The sequence below is a fragment of the Gekko japonicus genome, unplaced genomic scaffold (genome assembly GCF_001447785.1).
Source record: "Gekko japonicus isolate JY-2015 unplaced genomic scaffold, Gekko_japonicus_V1.1 scaffold101, whole genome shotgun sequence".
NCBI classification, from domain to species: Eukaryota; Metazoa; Chordata; class Lepidosauria; order Squamata; family Gekkonidae; genus Gekko; species Gekko japonicus.
This window is the reverse complement of record NW_015165238.1, coordinates 1,394,216-1,411,377: the sequence shown is the minus strand read 5'-3', so window position 1 is coordinate 1,411,377 and position 17,162 is coordinate 1,394,216. Positions and strand designations below refer to the sequence as shown.

At 45.8% G+C, this 17,162-nt stretch overlaps 1 protein-coding gene across 1 annotated transcript in view; it reads left to right on the top strand.

Annotated features, from left to right (window-relative positions):
- The first annotated feature begins 3,255 nt into the window (after window positions 1–3,255).
- The window catches only part of NEBL (nebulette), a 215,919-nt gene continuing 202,012 nt past the window's right edge, over window positions 3,256–17,162 (top strand). Inside the window, exons 1-2 of the mRNA XM_015410010.1 lie at window positions 3,256–3,506; window positions 5,337–5,431. Coding sequence (XP_015265496.1) covers window positions 3,438–3,506; window positions 5,337–5,431 — 164 coding nt within the window. The 5' untranslated portion in view covers window positions 3,256–3,437. The remainder of the gene's footprint in view (window positions 3,507–5,336; window positions 5,432–17,162) is intronic.

Here is a 17,162-nt window from a genome sequence, read left to right as displayed (position 1 = left end):
ACACCCTGTGAGTTAGGTGGGGCTGAGAGAGCTAATGACAGAAACTGCTCTTTTTCAAGGACAGCTCTTGTCAGAACGATGGTTTGCCCAAGGTCATCCAGCAGGTGCAAGTGGAGGAGTGGGGAATCAAACCTGGTTCTCCCAGATTAGAGTCTGCAAACTTAACCACTACACTAAACAGGATCCTAACTAAAGTAGGTAGCTGCAGTTGAAGTACCGGATCCCAAATATTAGCTGCTTCCCCAAGTCTACTTCCAGTCTTGCTTAAATACCTTGTCTCTTGGTCCAGATTCAAACTGCAGCCTCTGGTTCTTTTAACCCTCCCTGCTATGAAGGCTATTATGAAAAACTGCACAGAATGACCCAGCATTACAAATTTGAGCTAAAAAGTCCTAATTGAGACCATTCTCAGGTTATCTCTCCTTATATATAAAAGCATTTTGGTGTGACTCTCTCCTGAACGTTCCACACACCTCCCTAGCCTTTGGGTCCCTGACCTGTCCCTCAGTGGGGGGCCAATCCCATGGCTGGATTGCCTCCCTCCGTCGCCTCAGCCCCACCCACAGACTTGCCAGGCAGTCTTTCACCCTCAGTCTGCGTGGAGCCGCCGGGTGGGATGGATGCTCCGGCACTGGGACGTGTGCGAGCCCCAGGTCAATTCTGGTGCTGCCACAGTATTCGTCATCACCCCACACAGCCTCCAGGTAGCTGGGCGCTCTGCCACTGGGCAGGGGTTGCTGGGCTGAAGCTGGCAGCCCATGAGATGCTGGCACCCCGGCGGCCAGGGAGCTAGTGGCACCCCATTCCCTCGCCCCTCCACCCTGGAGTCCAAGGGGGGGGAAGCCGGGGACCGCAGGGTGATCCTCCCGCTGTTGCCCCTAACCCTAATCCACCTCGCCACCCGGCCTGTCAGTGCACGGGGGCCAGTGCGCCGCCAGTGCAGAGACCGCTAGAAATGCCCCCACACTGCCAGTGCCTGGCCAGCCAGGCAGCCCCTGCCGCCCCCTTCCGTCATCCCTCGAGCCTCGCCTGTCACCAGGGGGGCCAAGGCAGGGGGATGGGCTTCCTTCTTCTCAGCGGCAACATCCAGCCCAACTGCTGCGTGCCACGCAGAGAGCCGTCAGTCCAATGCGGCTCCTCCCACCGCCTCAGCCATTGGCAGCCCACAGCAACTGCGCCTGACTGCCCTGCGACCCGACAGCCGCTGCTGTGCTGCCACGGCCCCCAGGGTCACGCTGGGCCGTGCGAGGCGGGGGTGCGGGGGCCTCTCACGTCTTCCTAGCGCCCGTTGTCTGTCTCCTATAATGAGCCTGCCTCCTAGTTTATTTATAACATTGATATCTTGCCTTTGTGCTTAATCAGGGCCACCATGTTGGAGGTGAGGTTCTTAATACCATGGTGGAATTTTCTGTCCAACCCTAATCCAGTGCTTAGAAGCAAATATTATTATTATTTTGGTGAGTATTTTGTGTGTGTGCCTGGAAGTCATGGTTGACTTCTGGCGACCCCTAGTGGGGGTAGGATGTTTTTCAGAGAGGTAGCTTACTATTGCCTGCCTCTGCATTTCGGCCTTGGTATTCCTTGGAGGTCTCCCATCCAAGTACTTGCCAGGGTTGGCCCTGCTTAGCTTCCGAGATCTGATGAGATCCGGCTTGCCTGGACAATCCAAGTCAGGGCAGAAGCAAATCTTATTGAGTTCAATGTAATTTACATTATGGAAGGCTTCTTCTTCTTCTTCTTTCAAAAGGCATTCCCATGATGTGCCCCCTTCCAGCAAGAGGTGGCCTAAGAAGCAGCATATGGCAGCTCCATACATCTCCTTACTTGGCAGCCAATTCTAGTGAACTCAGCCAGATTGACTTCTGAGCAAACATGCAGGGGATGGGCTGTCTTTAAGCCCTTCCTGGGTGCTTCAGTTGCCAGGACCTGGGAACTAAAAAGGCACCTAGGGTTGCCAGCTCTGGACTGAGGAAAAGCTAGAGATTTGGGGTGTGTGTGGAGCCTGAGATTTGGGGAGAGGAGGGACTTCAGTGGGTGGGATATAAAGCCATAGATCAGGGGTGTTGAACTGATTTGTTACAAGGGCCGGATCTGACTTAAATGTCACTTTGTTGGGCCGGCCCACGTGTGCCATACAATATAATACCAAGTACGGGAGATATAAACTTTATAAAGGACACAGGCAAATCCAATTAACAATATAATTTTTACGCAAAATACCAATGTGCTCAAAACATTAACACTCTTTCTGGGACAGTTTACAGGGATATAATGCACAGCCTCTATCCTCTGTCAATAAAGGTAATGACCAGTTGCTGGCAGGCTGGATAAGATCCCTGGATGGGCCGGTTCTGACCCACGGGCCGTAGGTTTGACACCCCTGCCACAGAGTCCATCTTCCAAAGTGGCCATTTTCTCCAGGAGAACTGATCTCTGTTTCCTGGGGATCAGTGTAATCAGTGTAATCCCAGAAGCTCTTCCGCCACCATCTGGAGGCTGGCAACCCTGAGGCAGCCCCAAAGCCTTCCAAAGAAACGAACCCCACCGAACTGAAACTTCGTTCGAGTTGACCTGTTTTGTCTTTTTGTTGTTGTTCAGTCGCACAGTCGAGTCCGACTCTTTGCGACCCCATGGACCAGCTCCCGCCAGGCCCTCCTGTCTTCCGCCGTCCTCTGAAGTTGGCTCAATTTCATGTTCGTTGCATTGATGACACTGTCCAACCATCTCATCCTTTGCCGTCCCCGTCTTCTTTGACCTTCAATCTTTCCCAGCATCAGGGTCTTCTCCAGTGAGTGCTCCCTTCTCATTTGGTGGCCAAAGTATTTGAGCTTCAGTTTCATTATCTGGCCTTCCAGGGAAAACACTTGAATACCGCCTCCAGGGTGGGCTCTGCAAATAGCCCGTTGGTGGGTGCAGCTCCTCATGAAGGGGAGCGGAGCGCGTGGGCTGTCTTCGTCCTCGCTCGATCCCCCCTCACTTTGTGAGGAGAACGAGTTGCCCTTTCTTGCCCCCTCCTCGCTTTGGTGTTTTCCGTGCCTCTCCACTCGACAAGGGCTTAGGCCCGCTTTCCCCGCCGCTCCTCCGATCCGAGGGGCCTGGCTTGGCGAGGAGAGCAGCGCGAGTCAAGCAGCCCGCCCTTCCGCGCGGGGCTGGCTCTGCGGAGGAACGGAGCGCGCAAGCACCAGGCGGAGGCAGACGCAGGCGGAGGCTCCAGTCAGCCTTTCCCCTCCCACTCGCTTGCACATGCTGCTGAGCTTCTGTCGCAGCAGCAGCCACCGCCTCCGCCCGCTGGAGCCGCGCTCTCTCCGCCGCTGACCGTCCTTCCCTCCTACGGTCCCCGAGAAAGTCGCGCTCGCTTGCTCAGCGGGGTGGGCAGGGAATGCCCGAGCGGCTCTGGGCGGCTGCTACCGCCGGGGTCCTTGGCCGGCAGCTTGACCATGAACCCTCAGTGCGCCCGCTGTGGCAAAGTCGTCTATCCGACCGAGAAAGTCAACTGCCTGGATAAGGTGCGCGCCTGAGGGGGGTCGGGATTAGGAGGGCGGCGCGCGGGGGGGGGGGCGGGGGGGACGGAAACGGCCGCAGCCAGCCCCCCTCAAGCGTCGTTCTTCACTTGCCCTCACATGGGGTGGGTGGTGGGTGGGATGCATTGCGTTTGTGGGGCCCGCCAGGCCCCCCTTTTTCTCCCCCCCCCCCCCCCCGGTTCCCGGGCCTCGGAGGTGCCCTGCGATTGAGGCACCCGCTCCAAAGGCTGGCCTCGCGCTCTCTGGGTTGTGAGGCGGCGGCGTGAGGGAAGGGGTGAAGCGAGCGGAGTTGGGGGAGGCTGCCAGCGCAGGCCGAGGGCACTGCGGCCAGGATTCACAAGCGAGTGGCCGAGAGAGCTCGGCGAAGCGGTGTGGAGGGGCCTGGCGCTGACTGAGCCGTCGTCTGCCTCGGGAGCCGGGCTGCGGCTGCAGGGGCTTGGAGGAAAAAGGGGGACCGGCGCAAGCCTTGCAGGGGCCCAGGGAGCGCCTGCGCCGGAGGCGTTCGCCCTGCGGCCTCCAGTCTGTTACCCCGTGACTGACGCATTGCCCCGGCGGGAGGCCTGGGATTTGGAGCCCCGAGGTGGCCCTTGGGTTTGGGGAGGGTCCTAAGTCCTCTTCAGGCCCCCAAGCCCCGGCTTTGGCTGCCCGTCCGGCTGCCTTCTTGGACGCTTGCTGTGCGGCTCCCATCCCCGGGGGGACCCCCTCAGCACGGGAGACGACGAGGCCCCTGGGAGAGTCCGAGGAGGAGGGCTGCAGTGCAGAAGAGATGCTTCCTTACGTAACGGCGGCAAGCAGCCCGCTGGCCTGGCGTGACTGACAGGCGAGTCAGTATATGTGTGTGTGTGTATGTGTGTGGGTGTGAGTGTGTGTGGGTGAGGCACATCGGCAGCCCTCGCCCCGCTGGGGATCCCAGGGCACGGCTGCCTGAAGGAAACCACAAACACCAAGGCTATGACAGATGCGTCCTCACACCCTAAAAAAAGGGGATTAGTTGGCTCTCTGGGAGACTTCAGAGCTTGTGTAGCTAGTCACAGAAACGAGCTTCACGGGCTGGGTTTGCTATGCAGGTCTTGGGATGGGTCTTGTTGGAATTAAAAACAACACCACCACACTGATTTCCTGCTAGCATTCAATATGTCAAAGGCATGGCTTTTTTTGGGTGTGTGTGTGTGTACTCCTGAAAAAGTCAACCTTAGGGTCAAGCAGGGTGTGTGGCAGAATGAAGAGAGGATGTGGCTGTTGCCCAGCTGGTGGAACTCTTCCTAGGACTTGGTGTATGCTGTAACAAAACTGCCTGATTTAACCATTAAAAGGGGGAGGGAATTAAAGGGCACTTATATTGCTTGCTTCATAGGATGAGGTGTGTTTAGTTATAGGAATGCAGGTGGAAGAAAGTGGGAGGGGTCCCTTTTTAGAGTTACCGAGTCTAGTTATTTAAGGATTATTCTGTAAGTACCCCTGTCCACTCCTCCTTATGAGGTATTTTTCTTCTTTTTGTAAGCCAGGGTGGGGGTGAGACATGGTTGTTTGCCACAATCAAAAAGAGTACACTTATTAATTGTATTGACTACCTCATCACCTCTGAAGTTTTGAGACAATTTACAACTTCATAAAAGTATAACATAGGAGGTACATGTGTCTGGCATTATGGAAAATATTTGCAATAGAATTTGTGGCATGCACAGGTTCGAAAGGTTTTAACTTACACAATAAAGTAACATTTCTCTATAGTGCCAGTGGATTTAATGGGACTTATACAAATAGCAAATGTTGGCAGTGTAATACCTTGTGTAATACTAAGAATTCTTTTTTCAGTACTGGCACAAAGGATGTTTCCATTGCGAAGTCTGCAAAATGGCTCTGAACATGAACAACTACAAAGGGTATGAGAAGAAACCGTATTGCAATGCGTAAGTATTATAAATGTTAGATTTTGCAGGACTGAACTGAATCCCATGGGGTGTGATGGAGAGGACAGGTGGGCCTTTGCATTGTGAATGTACTGATTCGGATCTGTTATGAGATTTCAGTGGACAGAAGGGATTTCCTTCCATGCAACACAACTTCCCCGCCTCCCCACTCCATCTGCAGTCCAAAATCCTCTCGAATGCTACTTCTGGTTGAAGGGGACCTTATGAACAGGATAGGAGGGGGAAGGGAACTTGGCGGTCTGCAGCAGGAGGGAGAAATAGGCAAAAATCCTCCTCCTTTGCCGACACAAAAAAATCTTTGGTGAATCCAAGCCATTCATTGAATCATTGTATTAAGTTTGCATGTGGTTGATATATAAGGATGGCTTCAGAATATGAAATTGGTGTATTTACTGGGTATAATTCAAATCTATCCTGAAAGGCATGAAAGGAAAAGAGGGTCTTTACCTATGTATATGTGGAGTCTCAGTTGAACCTGGTATCTGACATGTACATATAACATGTCCATTGTTAAAAAGATCAACTGTCCTCACTTGTGTATTATAATGTATGCTATTGATACATCTGATATAGTCACTAATTTCTTAAGTGTTCTAAGCATAAGTATTCCAGATTGTGATAATGGACCTTGATATCTATGGTGAATAAAAATGATGACTCATTTTCTTTGTTGTGTGCCATTGGTGTGTCATTGAGTGGAGATTCGACTTTTTGATGTCAAAATGATATCAGTAGCTGGATTTCTTTCTGAAAGTATGGGAAGAACTGGAAAAGCAACATCCTGTCTATTTTATGACAGTTTTTCAAGAGTCCATATATGTGCTGGGAGCTTGTCTGTTTCAGTTCTTTTCATTTGACAGTTACATGTAATGTTTGCATTAATATCCAAATGTAGTTCATGTTGCTGCTGCTGGTGCCAGAATATTTCCACAACATATAATATAGTACTCTTTCATATCAAGTTCATTTTCTTTGCTGTCAGTAATGCACATTTGGCAGTAACATAACCTTTCTGAACATTCTGTGTAAAACCAATTGCATTTAAAAAGATTTAGACACGTCTCTTGATGTTTGGCTTAATTATCTAAATGGTGAAACTGTGGGTCAGTGGGAGAGCATCTGCTTTGTATGTAAAAAGTCCCAGGCTCAGTGCAGTTAAAAGAATCACATACTAGGTGATTTGAAAGATCTCTGCCTGGAGCACTTTAGAATCTCTGCCCATCATCATAGGACTTGCAGCAGGACATTAGATCAGGGGTGTCAAATGTGTGGTCCCGGAGGTTTCTGGTTTTGGCGATCGCTATGGCAGTAGCTTTCTCCTGGACTTCCGGGAGAAGTCTGCCAGTTTAGAATCTCTGCCCATCATCATAGGACTTGCAGCAGGACATTAGATCAGGGGTGTCAAATGTGTGGTCCCGGAGGTTTCTGGTTTTGGCGATCGCTATGGCAGTAGCTTTCTCCTGGACTTCCGGGAGAAGTCTGCCAGCGCCCATGGCTGGGAGGCGGCGCGATTGTCCGCGCCACTCTAGGAGCCCGGGGGAAGGGCTCCCAGCCATGGGGTGCTAGAGAGCTCCCCCCCGGCGGAAAAGCCGGTGAGGGGGGGGGGGTGCTCCCAGACCTTCTGAGCGATTTACAGTTACTCATGTATTGACACGGGACCAGTGTTCCCTCTGAGTTAGTGTGAGCTAGCTCACAGTTTTTTAGCCTCTGGCTCACATGGTTTTGTCTTAGCTCAGGAAGGATGGCTCCAGAGCAAACTAAGTTATTCAGTAGCCGAATCACCTGCTCACAACTTTAATGTCAGAAGCTCACAAAGTAGAATTTTTGCTCACAGGACTCCACAGCTTAGAGGGAGCATTGCACGGGACTAACAATGATGGGGGTAAGGGAGGACAACATATATCATTTTTAATCACACACACTTCGCAGTCGACAGGGAGTTTGGTCAGCTGTAAGCATCAGACGTGTTCCGGCAGCATTCTTTAGTCGGCGTCGCTTGATGTCATCAGCATTTTTCTCAGTCGCAGTGCACCACTGCCACCGTCTGGCCGGAATGGCCAATTGCAGGCTTTTTCTTTGATGCTGCGTAGATCTCTCTCGGCTATGTTTAATTAGATAGATGATCATTTTCAGTGAAAGTTAACCTGTGTTTAAGTTTAAAGGTAAATTTGTAAACGTATGTATGATCATCATCTCTTGGGTTTTTAGAGGGTTTTCTTTACTTTCTCCATAGTTGTAGTTCCCCTTTCCTGGATTTTCTGTTTGTAGTTTTTAGTATGTAGTTATTAGAAAATGCAATAAAAACATCCCCTTAGGGGGGTATAAAAAACAAAAAACAAAAAAACGTGCGGCCCATGGGCTGTATCTGGCCCACGCAGGGCTCAGAACCGGCCCCCAAGCAACTTCCTTCTCCTGCTTTCTTTTCAGGGCTGCTACTGTAGCCACACCCTAGCTTACTTCCCCCCCCCAGCTCCCTCAGTGGCTGTTTGCTTCCTGCTTCCTGCTGCTTGCCTCCCCCCCTTCTCATTCACACACACAGAACTTCGTGGCTGCTTCATGCTGGAGAGATGCAGAAGCAAGCCTCTCTCTCACACACACATGCTTCTGCTTCCTTCTCTGGGGGAGGAGGAAAGTGTGAGAGAAAAAACAAAATTGGAGTCCCATGGGAGCTTTAAGACCAACAACGTTTTATTCCAGGTATCAGCTTTTTGTGTGCAAGCACACTTCTTGGGTGGGTGGGTGGATTCTTCTAACAAGCACAGTGTACATCGAGGAAATTATTATGACATTCTGAAAAGTTTTTTTTTAAAAAAGATTGGATTTCTCTGTTTCTATCTGGATTTATTCTCTTTCAAAAAGACCCTGATTAGGAATTAGAACATGTGGATTGGTCCTTATATAGAGTGGAGTGATTTCAGATGCCAAATGATAATAGCACACATTGGTAATGAGACAGGAAAACTAGCTCTTAATTCAGTCCAGAAGGATGCATTGTCTTGAGCTTCATTATCAATTGCAATTCAGCAGTCTGTCTTTCTAATCTCCCTTTGAAATTCCTTTGTAAGGGCACTGCTACTCTTAGGTAAGCAAGTGAATGTTGTGGTTTCTACTGTCAGACTTATGTCCGTTTATTCTTTGTATCCTCCTAGATTGAATCCTCCTGGATGGAATTGAGACCTAGGTTTTCTGTCTCATTACCAACACAGTATCTCCATGCCTACTACCCCTCTGCATATCACACCTAATCTAATCAAGCCTGCTATTGTCATTCACCTGCTATTGCCATTCGACATTTGAAATCACCTTTATAAAGTTTGTATCTCTGGTACTTCCTGTTACATTTTATAGCACACATACATTTTATACCAACCCAACAAAGTGACATTTATGTAAGATCTGGCTCTCGTAACAAATGAGTTCGACACCTCTGCACTAGATGCTAGTTCCCTAAAGGATCTCAATTTAGAAGAACTGCAGAGTCCCAATGCTGGTCAGGTCCTCTGTGCGAGGGAAAAGGGGCTTTTGCTTCCCAACTGTGCCATTTTTCCTACCCAGAACATCTTTCCTACTCAGAATTTCCCCCAATGACATTTGGATCAGAAAATGGTATGAACAGGAAGACAATAGCCCCCTTTCCTCTGTGCCGTGTATCCACCCAGGACTGGGCCCATGTGGCATGTCTAAACTGAACTCCCAATATCAGTTAGTCTTTATTATGGCCCATAGGCCATTCAGAAGCAGAGTAATATGTTATATAGCTGTAAGTCCCCATGGCATTCATGTGGCAGATGTAACATGTAATTTGGCCCACAGTTTCATGGAACACATGTAGTAGTTGTAGATAAACAGTACTATAATTATAAGTGCCCAATCCTATATATCTATATCTATGTCTGTCTGTCTGTCTGTCTGTCTACCTACCGGCAAGGGATAGAATGGCTATAAATCCCTGTATTTCATGATTATATTATGACCATTTTCTTAACTGAATAGTAAAAAGGACTTCAAGGAGATCAAATCAGTCAACCCTAAAGGAAATCAAACCTGACTGTTCCCTGGAAGGACAGATACTGAAGCTGAAGCTCATATACTTTGGCTACCAAATGAGAAGGGAGCACTCACTGGAGAAGACTCTGATGCTGGGAAAGATTGAAGGTACCAGAAGAAGGGGACAGCAAAGGATGAGATGGTTAGACAGTGTTACCGATGCAACAAAAATGAAATTGAGCAAACTCCAGAGAATGGCAGAAGACAGGAGGGCCTGGCGTGATGTGGTCCATGGGGTCACGAAGAGTCAGACTCGACTGTGCGACTGAACAACAACAAAAAAACTGGACTTCTTTTGACTCTTGATGCCTAGCTGTCTTTTAAAAGAGATTTTATATGCTTTCTGCCCCAAGGTTTAATTAGACAGGTCTGCTAGATAGGTCAAAAAAGGACTCCTCCTTCCAAACTCTTCCAACATGGTCCATCTCCTGGCATGAATTATTAACTGTGCTAATGTTGACTAACAATATTGAAAATGGTGTCCTTAGCATCTGGCCGGTAAAAGCCCTTGTTTCCTAATATCCATCCATATAAAAAATGGAATATTCTTGTCTAGATCCACCTTTAATGCTGCCTGATAATTTAGATACTACAAAATGCCTTTAAAATGCAATGGGGACAAATAATTTAAATAGTATTCACTAAACTTGATCTTAGCCACAGTACTTTACCTTCTTCTACCTATTTTTCTCCTTTAGAAAAAGTCCAATTAAAATTTTTGAGATCTTTATTTCAGGTACCTAGCTGTGTGTTCAGTGCCAATCTACATCTTGAGTCGGGTTTGGTTAAGGTGGAAGCCAGGGTAAGCCTGGTCTCCATCAATTATTGGTTAAAATTGACATACAACCTGAAGGATTTAGCCTTACAATTTTCAGTCCTCTTGGGAGAAGGCCATCTATCCTAAACTACAGAATATGGGTTTCTCTCTCAAATTTGTTCTGTACATGAGTTATGATCAAGCAAAATCAATGATCAAGCAAAGGTTGCTTAATATAGAGTGTCAGAGAGATATTAACAATGTCACAAACTTCTTGACTCTAGAGCATCTTAAATATGTTGTTGCCCTGGCATCTTATCTCTCTGTCCCGAAGGTACCCAGTCAATTGAGGGCTTTCAGTTTGGTGAGATGACAAGTCCTCCCTTCTGCAGTTTTAGAGGGGAGATATAAAAAGACTCCCATGGAGGCCAGGACCTGTTCATGTGGCACCAAAGAGGTGGAAAGTTGAACATGTACTGTTTTATGTCACTTTTATCAGGAAGTTCATTTAAATATAATATCCCCTTTGTTTAATAATTATCCAGGATGTTCTGATGTTGATATCTTAAAGAAGCTTTTAATGGTGTTAATCAACAGGTTACTATTAGCAGTACTATTTTTTTTTCAGCTGCTTGTAGAATTTGTCATGAAGTTTTATGTACGGATTTTAAATTTTAGAGATTTTCATATATTGGTAATTAATCAGACTAATTTATTTTCCAGTGATTTTATTGTATAGTTTGGATTCTGATTTGTACTGGTTGGTGGAATAAATAAATTGATTGAATCATTAAATAATAATGATTTCAAGAAGACTTCCTATTGAAACAAATGACATTTTAAAAGCCTTGTCTTAGACTAGGATATTCCCAATATTTCTAGGAGGTTTTTTTTGTTTATACATGCAGAATTCTTGCCAAAGAGAAAACAGAGTTCTCTTTTGATTCATTGGCATCTGCTGATTGGAATATGTTATAATCAGATTTATTTACCTTTTGATATTTGATTTTCATCTAGCTAGTTAAACATATTCAAGTTGCTTTTTGCATTAATAATTTATTTTAATGTACATTTGTAGGAAGATGAGGTTCAGTTTTTTAATGGGCAGCCTGACTGTTTGAGAAGGCTGAGTGTGGTTTGGGAACTGGCACATTTTTCAGTAATACACTATTGTTGGTGAAAATAGATATACGTTGTTGCTCACCAGCTTCTGTGTTCACTATAACACATCATGGCTGTACAGTACTTCTTTATGATACTGGCAAATGATGAGTATCATGTTTCAAACATTTAAATATAAACCTTTGGACATGTGTAATGATATGATGTCTTTATGCAGAAGCAGCAAATTTCGATCTTGAGACTTGTGTTTCTTGGCCTCAGAAATGGAAGTGCTAATTAGTAAACTATGCATATGTTGGATTCAGGCATGATCTTCAGAAAAGGAACAGAAAGGGAAATATTCAAGTGGGAAAGAAAAGGGCCTCCTCACAAGCCTATTACAGCTGCAAGGAAAAAAACACACCCTAGCCTGTGTGAACTCCAGGTGCTTCAGCTTATGCTGAGCTTGTTTTGTATACATATTCCTCAGTGGTCTGAATCTGGTTTTTGCCATGTGATAACAAACTACCCCAAATGTATGTATGTTAGTGGTGCTATGCCAAAAGCTGAAGCTTAACCTAATTCAGTCTATAGCAAGATGTGCTTACAACCAGCTCTGCAGAGACTCAAGCACCTGAAAGCTATGACAAGTGTTTTCCCCTCATACTTGTTATTGACCAGTATGGTTGTATGAAGATCTTCAAGGCATGCACAGTGTGCCCAATTAAGTAGCAGAAGTTAACATGTACTAGACTTATATGACCTATGAAGAAGAAGGCTGATTCTGATTCATATCAGGTGGCCAGTGTTGATATATCTATATATAGATATATCTATTTTTGATATATAAATAGATAGACAGATATAGAATATATCTATCTTAAAATAAGGGTGAACAACGAAGACAATACAACAGCATATTAAGTGTTGTCTATGTTTGTCTGATTAGTTTAATAAGTCAATTTATTGATGGTGGATGGGTAAAATGAAACCTGCCCTTAAATATTGTGAGCATGACATAAGTTTTCATAATGCTCTCTGGCAAAAGTAGAATGTGTGATTGTTAGCCCAACATTAAATACTTATTAAATCTACCTCTATCTTGCCATTTTTCTTCTGTTTAGTCTCCTTGCCTCCACACATTCTTTATTGTTCTCTAGATTTCTTTCCTGGTGTTAATCGTTTCTCCATGCCTTTCTCCTACTCTTTATTTAATTCCTTTTTTCCCTTTTCTGCATAATAGAAAAGGACAAATTTTATTTATTTACTTTGTTTATAACCCACCTTTCTCTCCAATGGTGATCCAAAGCAGTCCCCATAACAAGTGTTACGAAGAGAGTTGTGGGAAGGAGAGAAGAAAATCAGGTAATGCTTCTGGGTATACCACTAGAATAATGGAAGTTTAAACTTCTTTCCATCATCTTTTAGTAAAAAAAGGTGTCTTCCTATATAACCTTGTAGGAAGGGTATATATCTGCTTGCGATGCCAAGCTGGGGAATTTCGTTATTTTATTTATTAAACATATCCTGTTTTTCCTTATGGTTCAAGGAGGCTTGCAATAATAGTTAAAAACATTTTCCAGTTAAAACTGAAGATAAACTAGCAAACCCCAAATGCCTTCTCCCTATCCCCTTAAAAGATGCTTGCTGTTCAAACCCAAACAAAAGCTTTGGTAAACAGGCAGACCTTGCAGCTCCTCCTGAAGATTGCCAAGCAGGGACCCTCTCCCTACCTTTTGAGGGAGCCCATTCCACAAAACTCGAGCCACACTGGAAAATGCTTGGGTACTAGTTGACGCCAGATGGGTCATCCTGAGTGGCGGGATAGCCAACAAATGGCTGCCTGATTACTGTAGTTGGAACACAGGGGCTTTTGAATAAAACTCAGGTGCTCAAGGCAAGGTGGAAAAGTGGCTTGCCAGAATGAGCCTGTCTCCTGCTCCTTGATCTGGCATTGTAGGCTTGGACTGGTTGCTTCAGATTTGAGTGTTCTTTTTTTTTTAAATAATATTTTATTCATATTATATGAGAACAAAATATACAAGCTTACCACCTATTAGAGGGAAGTATACATAATACATAAACAAAATTATAAACATAGCATACATAATTCAAATATTATTGTACAGTGCTTTTAGAGTACAGTATTCTACTTCAAAATATACTGTTACCACAATACCCCCAGAATAGTTATAATATTAAATAGTCTTTATATTGTTTGTTTGGGGGATTTGAGTGGTTTTGTATGAGAAGTTTTATGTCCACTGCCCCATGTTGTCCTGGGAATGGTGACTTTTCTTACCCACTCTGCATTCTGTGAAGGCCTCTAGTGGGTTTGGTGTTTGTGCTATCATAACTGCTAGCTGTAGAGAAGCTAACTAGAACATGAGGTCAGACTATATGATTGCCTTCCTGTATCTGTTAAAAAAACAGAGTCAGGACAGAGCATGCTTCATAAGACAGAGTGGAGTCAAGGGCACTTAACTTGGCTGCTGTCTGGTGAGCCCTTGGAGTCTCATGTTTTCATGACACACAGTGGTGAGTTCAGTGAAATAAAATGCACTTGAGCCTCATTGATTGGGCAACAGCATCCCAGCACTGGTAATGCTGCTTTTTCTAACAGTCTGAAGAAGACAACCTCCTTTTCCTGGAGTTTAGTAGTGGGCCAGAAGTTTATATTAGGTACCCTGTAGTTCTATAATAAAATAGCGATCTTTTCTGAAAAACCAAGATTATGTGCCATATTGCCTTTTCATGGGTCCAGGAAGTAAGAATAAAGTAATAGGGCGGAAAATCCAGGTAATGCATTTTGTTTATAGATGAATAATCACAGAAGCAAAAAAAAGTACCCAACCAAAAAATGATCTGGCTCCTAAAATGTGGCAGTAAGAAGCACTGAAGGTACACAGAATGCAAGAAAAGGACAGCAGCTTTGAACACTTGACATTTTCACTGACAAACATAGTTTGGTCAAGGAGAGAATTCTTTGATATTTTTTGTATACCATTGTGGTCCATTAGGAATTTTCCTGTTGGTTGAGAAGATAGTACTTGAACAAATGTGGTGCTTATGACTACCCCATGAAGATCATATCTTCTCTGAAGATTTAGTATGATATACATTAACTCAGTTCAACAACAGCAGTGTGAAAAACATGATTTAATGGTACTCACTGTATGTTAGATGCTTTTGCAAACTTAGAGACCTACAGCCCACAACTTGGCTGGTTATTTCAAGACTCCTCCAAACTTCCTTCTTTTCTGTATGTTCTCTCTAATTTTTCATGACCACTTGGGTTTCTACCTTTTTTCTTCCCTCATTCCTCACTTCCAGTTCCCAAATCTTCTGCTTCTTGCTTTCTTTAGCCACTGAATTCTGTTTTTCTACAACCATGTCAACTTCTACCTGTAGGACCTTTTGTCTTCAATGAATGGCAGCCATAGATTCTCTGCTTGCCCCATCCTTGTGTGACATTGTGGCAGCTCATTCAGTCACTGCTAGCAGATTGACCATCACCACAGATTCTTTGGTATTTTAGAACACAAAAAAAGAGGAACAGTGAAAAGTATTGAGACTGATGAGTGATTACAGCTCTCATACTTTTATTAGTGAGGAACAAGACAACTTTAGCCGGCTTGCAGGCTGGCTTATATTCCCAGTGAACCCCCCCCCATCGCAATAGGCTATTTACAGTGGCCGAGAGTTCCACAGGCTCTCGGTCGGAAGCCTAGCCCTCTGATTGGTGCGGGCTAGGATCCGCATAGTCCATTGTTCTCATGATCGAAGCTCGAAGGTTTCGCCTGACCACATAGAGCCCTAGTCTGCCACGCGGTCGGAACTGGATACATTACAAACAGAATCTATGAGAAAATTTTATAGGCTGTAAGAAGAAGCAGAGAAGTCTTCTAGAACTGTTGTAGTCTCCAAATCTTTTGCAGACTGTTTCTTGTTCTCTTTATTTCTACAAGCAAAGGAGTTCTAAACCTGTGTTAAAAATGTTGGGATCCTCAGAGACCTGACTGGATGCAAGTGGATATTGTGCCGGAAGCCAATTTCTGTGATTCATAGCATGATTGCAGCTCTGCGGTAAACTAATGCCTCTGCTTGTACTTGAGCCAGCAGGACTTTTGTTTTAAAGGTCGCAGCTAGGTTCCATTAGCAGCATATACCTAATGCTTTGATAAAATCAGTGCGGTTTTTTGGGGGTAAAAAACTTATGATGTTCACTGCCTTGTGAACCCTATTCCTCTCTCAGATAGGCTGGTGAGATAGGATGGGGAGGAGGAGTGAGGCACCCCCCTGGAAAAGGTGGACAGCAGCAGGTTACTCAGTGAGCACCTGGCAACAGCAATTCAGGCAGGGCTGGGGCAGCGGGACAGGCTGAATTGGTGGTAGCAGCAGCCCGCCCAGGAAAAGTGGGAGTCTGGCGTCCCGCTGTCATAGATTCCTCCCTTGGCCATGCTGTGAAACTGGATGGGATGGGGAAATTGGGGGTGGATGGAAGACGGCAACCCTCAGGAAGAGGGAAGAGGCAGCTGCGATGGCAGCACCAGGTTGCCAGAGACTCAGTGCTCAAGGAAAGCAGCAGTGAGAGTTTGGGGCAGATCCTGGGGGCTGGCAGGATGGGAAAGGGTGCCCAGCCCCAGATAGGGAAGCAAGGTGGCCATGGCATCAGTGCTGGTGGGCAACACCATACTGGCTGGCACCACCCAAGTTGGGGTGGCCAGCCAGGGAAGGAAGGATTCAGCAGGGTAGGCTCAGTGCATGCCCCGAGTGGAGGCATCTAGATTGGGAGAAGGGGGGCTGTGCTGCTCAGCTTTGCCAGGCTCCGGTCCACATTTGGGGAGAGAAAGTGGGCAGTGGATGAATTCAGGAGAGCAGGGTTGGGCAGAGCCTGGTGCATGGTGGGGAGAAACTGGGTAAATAACTGGTCGGTAACCTAGGGGTTACGATGTCCTCTTAAACAGTTGAAATACACATAGTTTTATTTTGCTTGAAGTCAATTCTCTAAGCAGCCTTTTCTTTTCCTATTTGTTTTGTTGTCAGTCTGTATATAGTTGCATATACAGTTGTATGTGTTGTGATGTTTGGTCTTCCTTCGGGGCTGATCTAAGCCTCTTGGAAGTAAAACTTCATGGCTATAGATAGTAAGGAGCCTTCCAGCATGGGTTCATTGCTCATTCCAATAAGGGTTTGTTGAAAGGGTTGGCATTCTGGTGGAGGCACTGCTTCATGCAAATTAGAGTTCCTCTGTTTGTACCTCAGAGGCAGGCAATGTCAAACCACCTCTGAATGTCTCTTGCCTTGAAAACCCTACAGGGTCGCCATAAACTGGCTGGCACTTGACGGCCCCTTTCATCACCACCATTTATATCTTGGTAGAGAGCTGTTGCTCAGTTGTCATTGCAGCTTTGCTCTGTGCAGTGTATGTCAGATTCAGGTGGGGTAGCCGTGTTGTTCTGAAGCAGTCCAGTGGGACCTTTAACACCAACAAAGTTTTATTCAAGGTATGAGCTTTTGTGAGCATGCACATTTCTGAAGAAGTACGTGAAATGTGCATACACACGAAAGCTCATACCTTGAATGAAACTTTGTTGGCTTTAAAGGTGCCTCTGGACTCAAATTTTGTTCTTATGTCAGTGAGAGGTTCAGCCTCAAGTGTTTGTTTCTGCTTACGTAAGTAAGAATATGCCCTAGAATACAGAGAACCACCTGCCTAGGTTACTTACAATTCATTCCTAAACAGAGTTTTATCTTTCTAAGCCCACTGTCTTCAGTCAGTTTAGAATGATGCAACTCTACTTA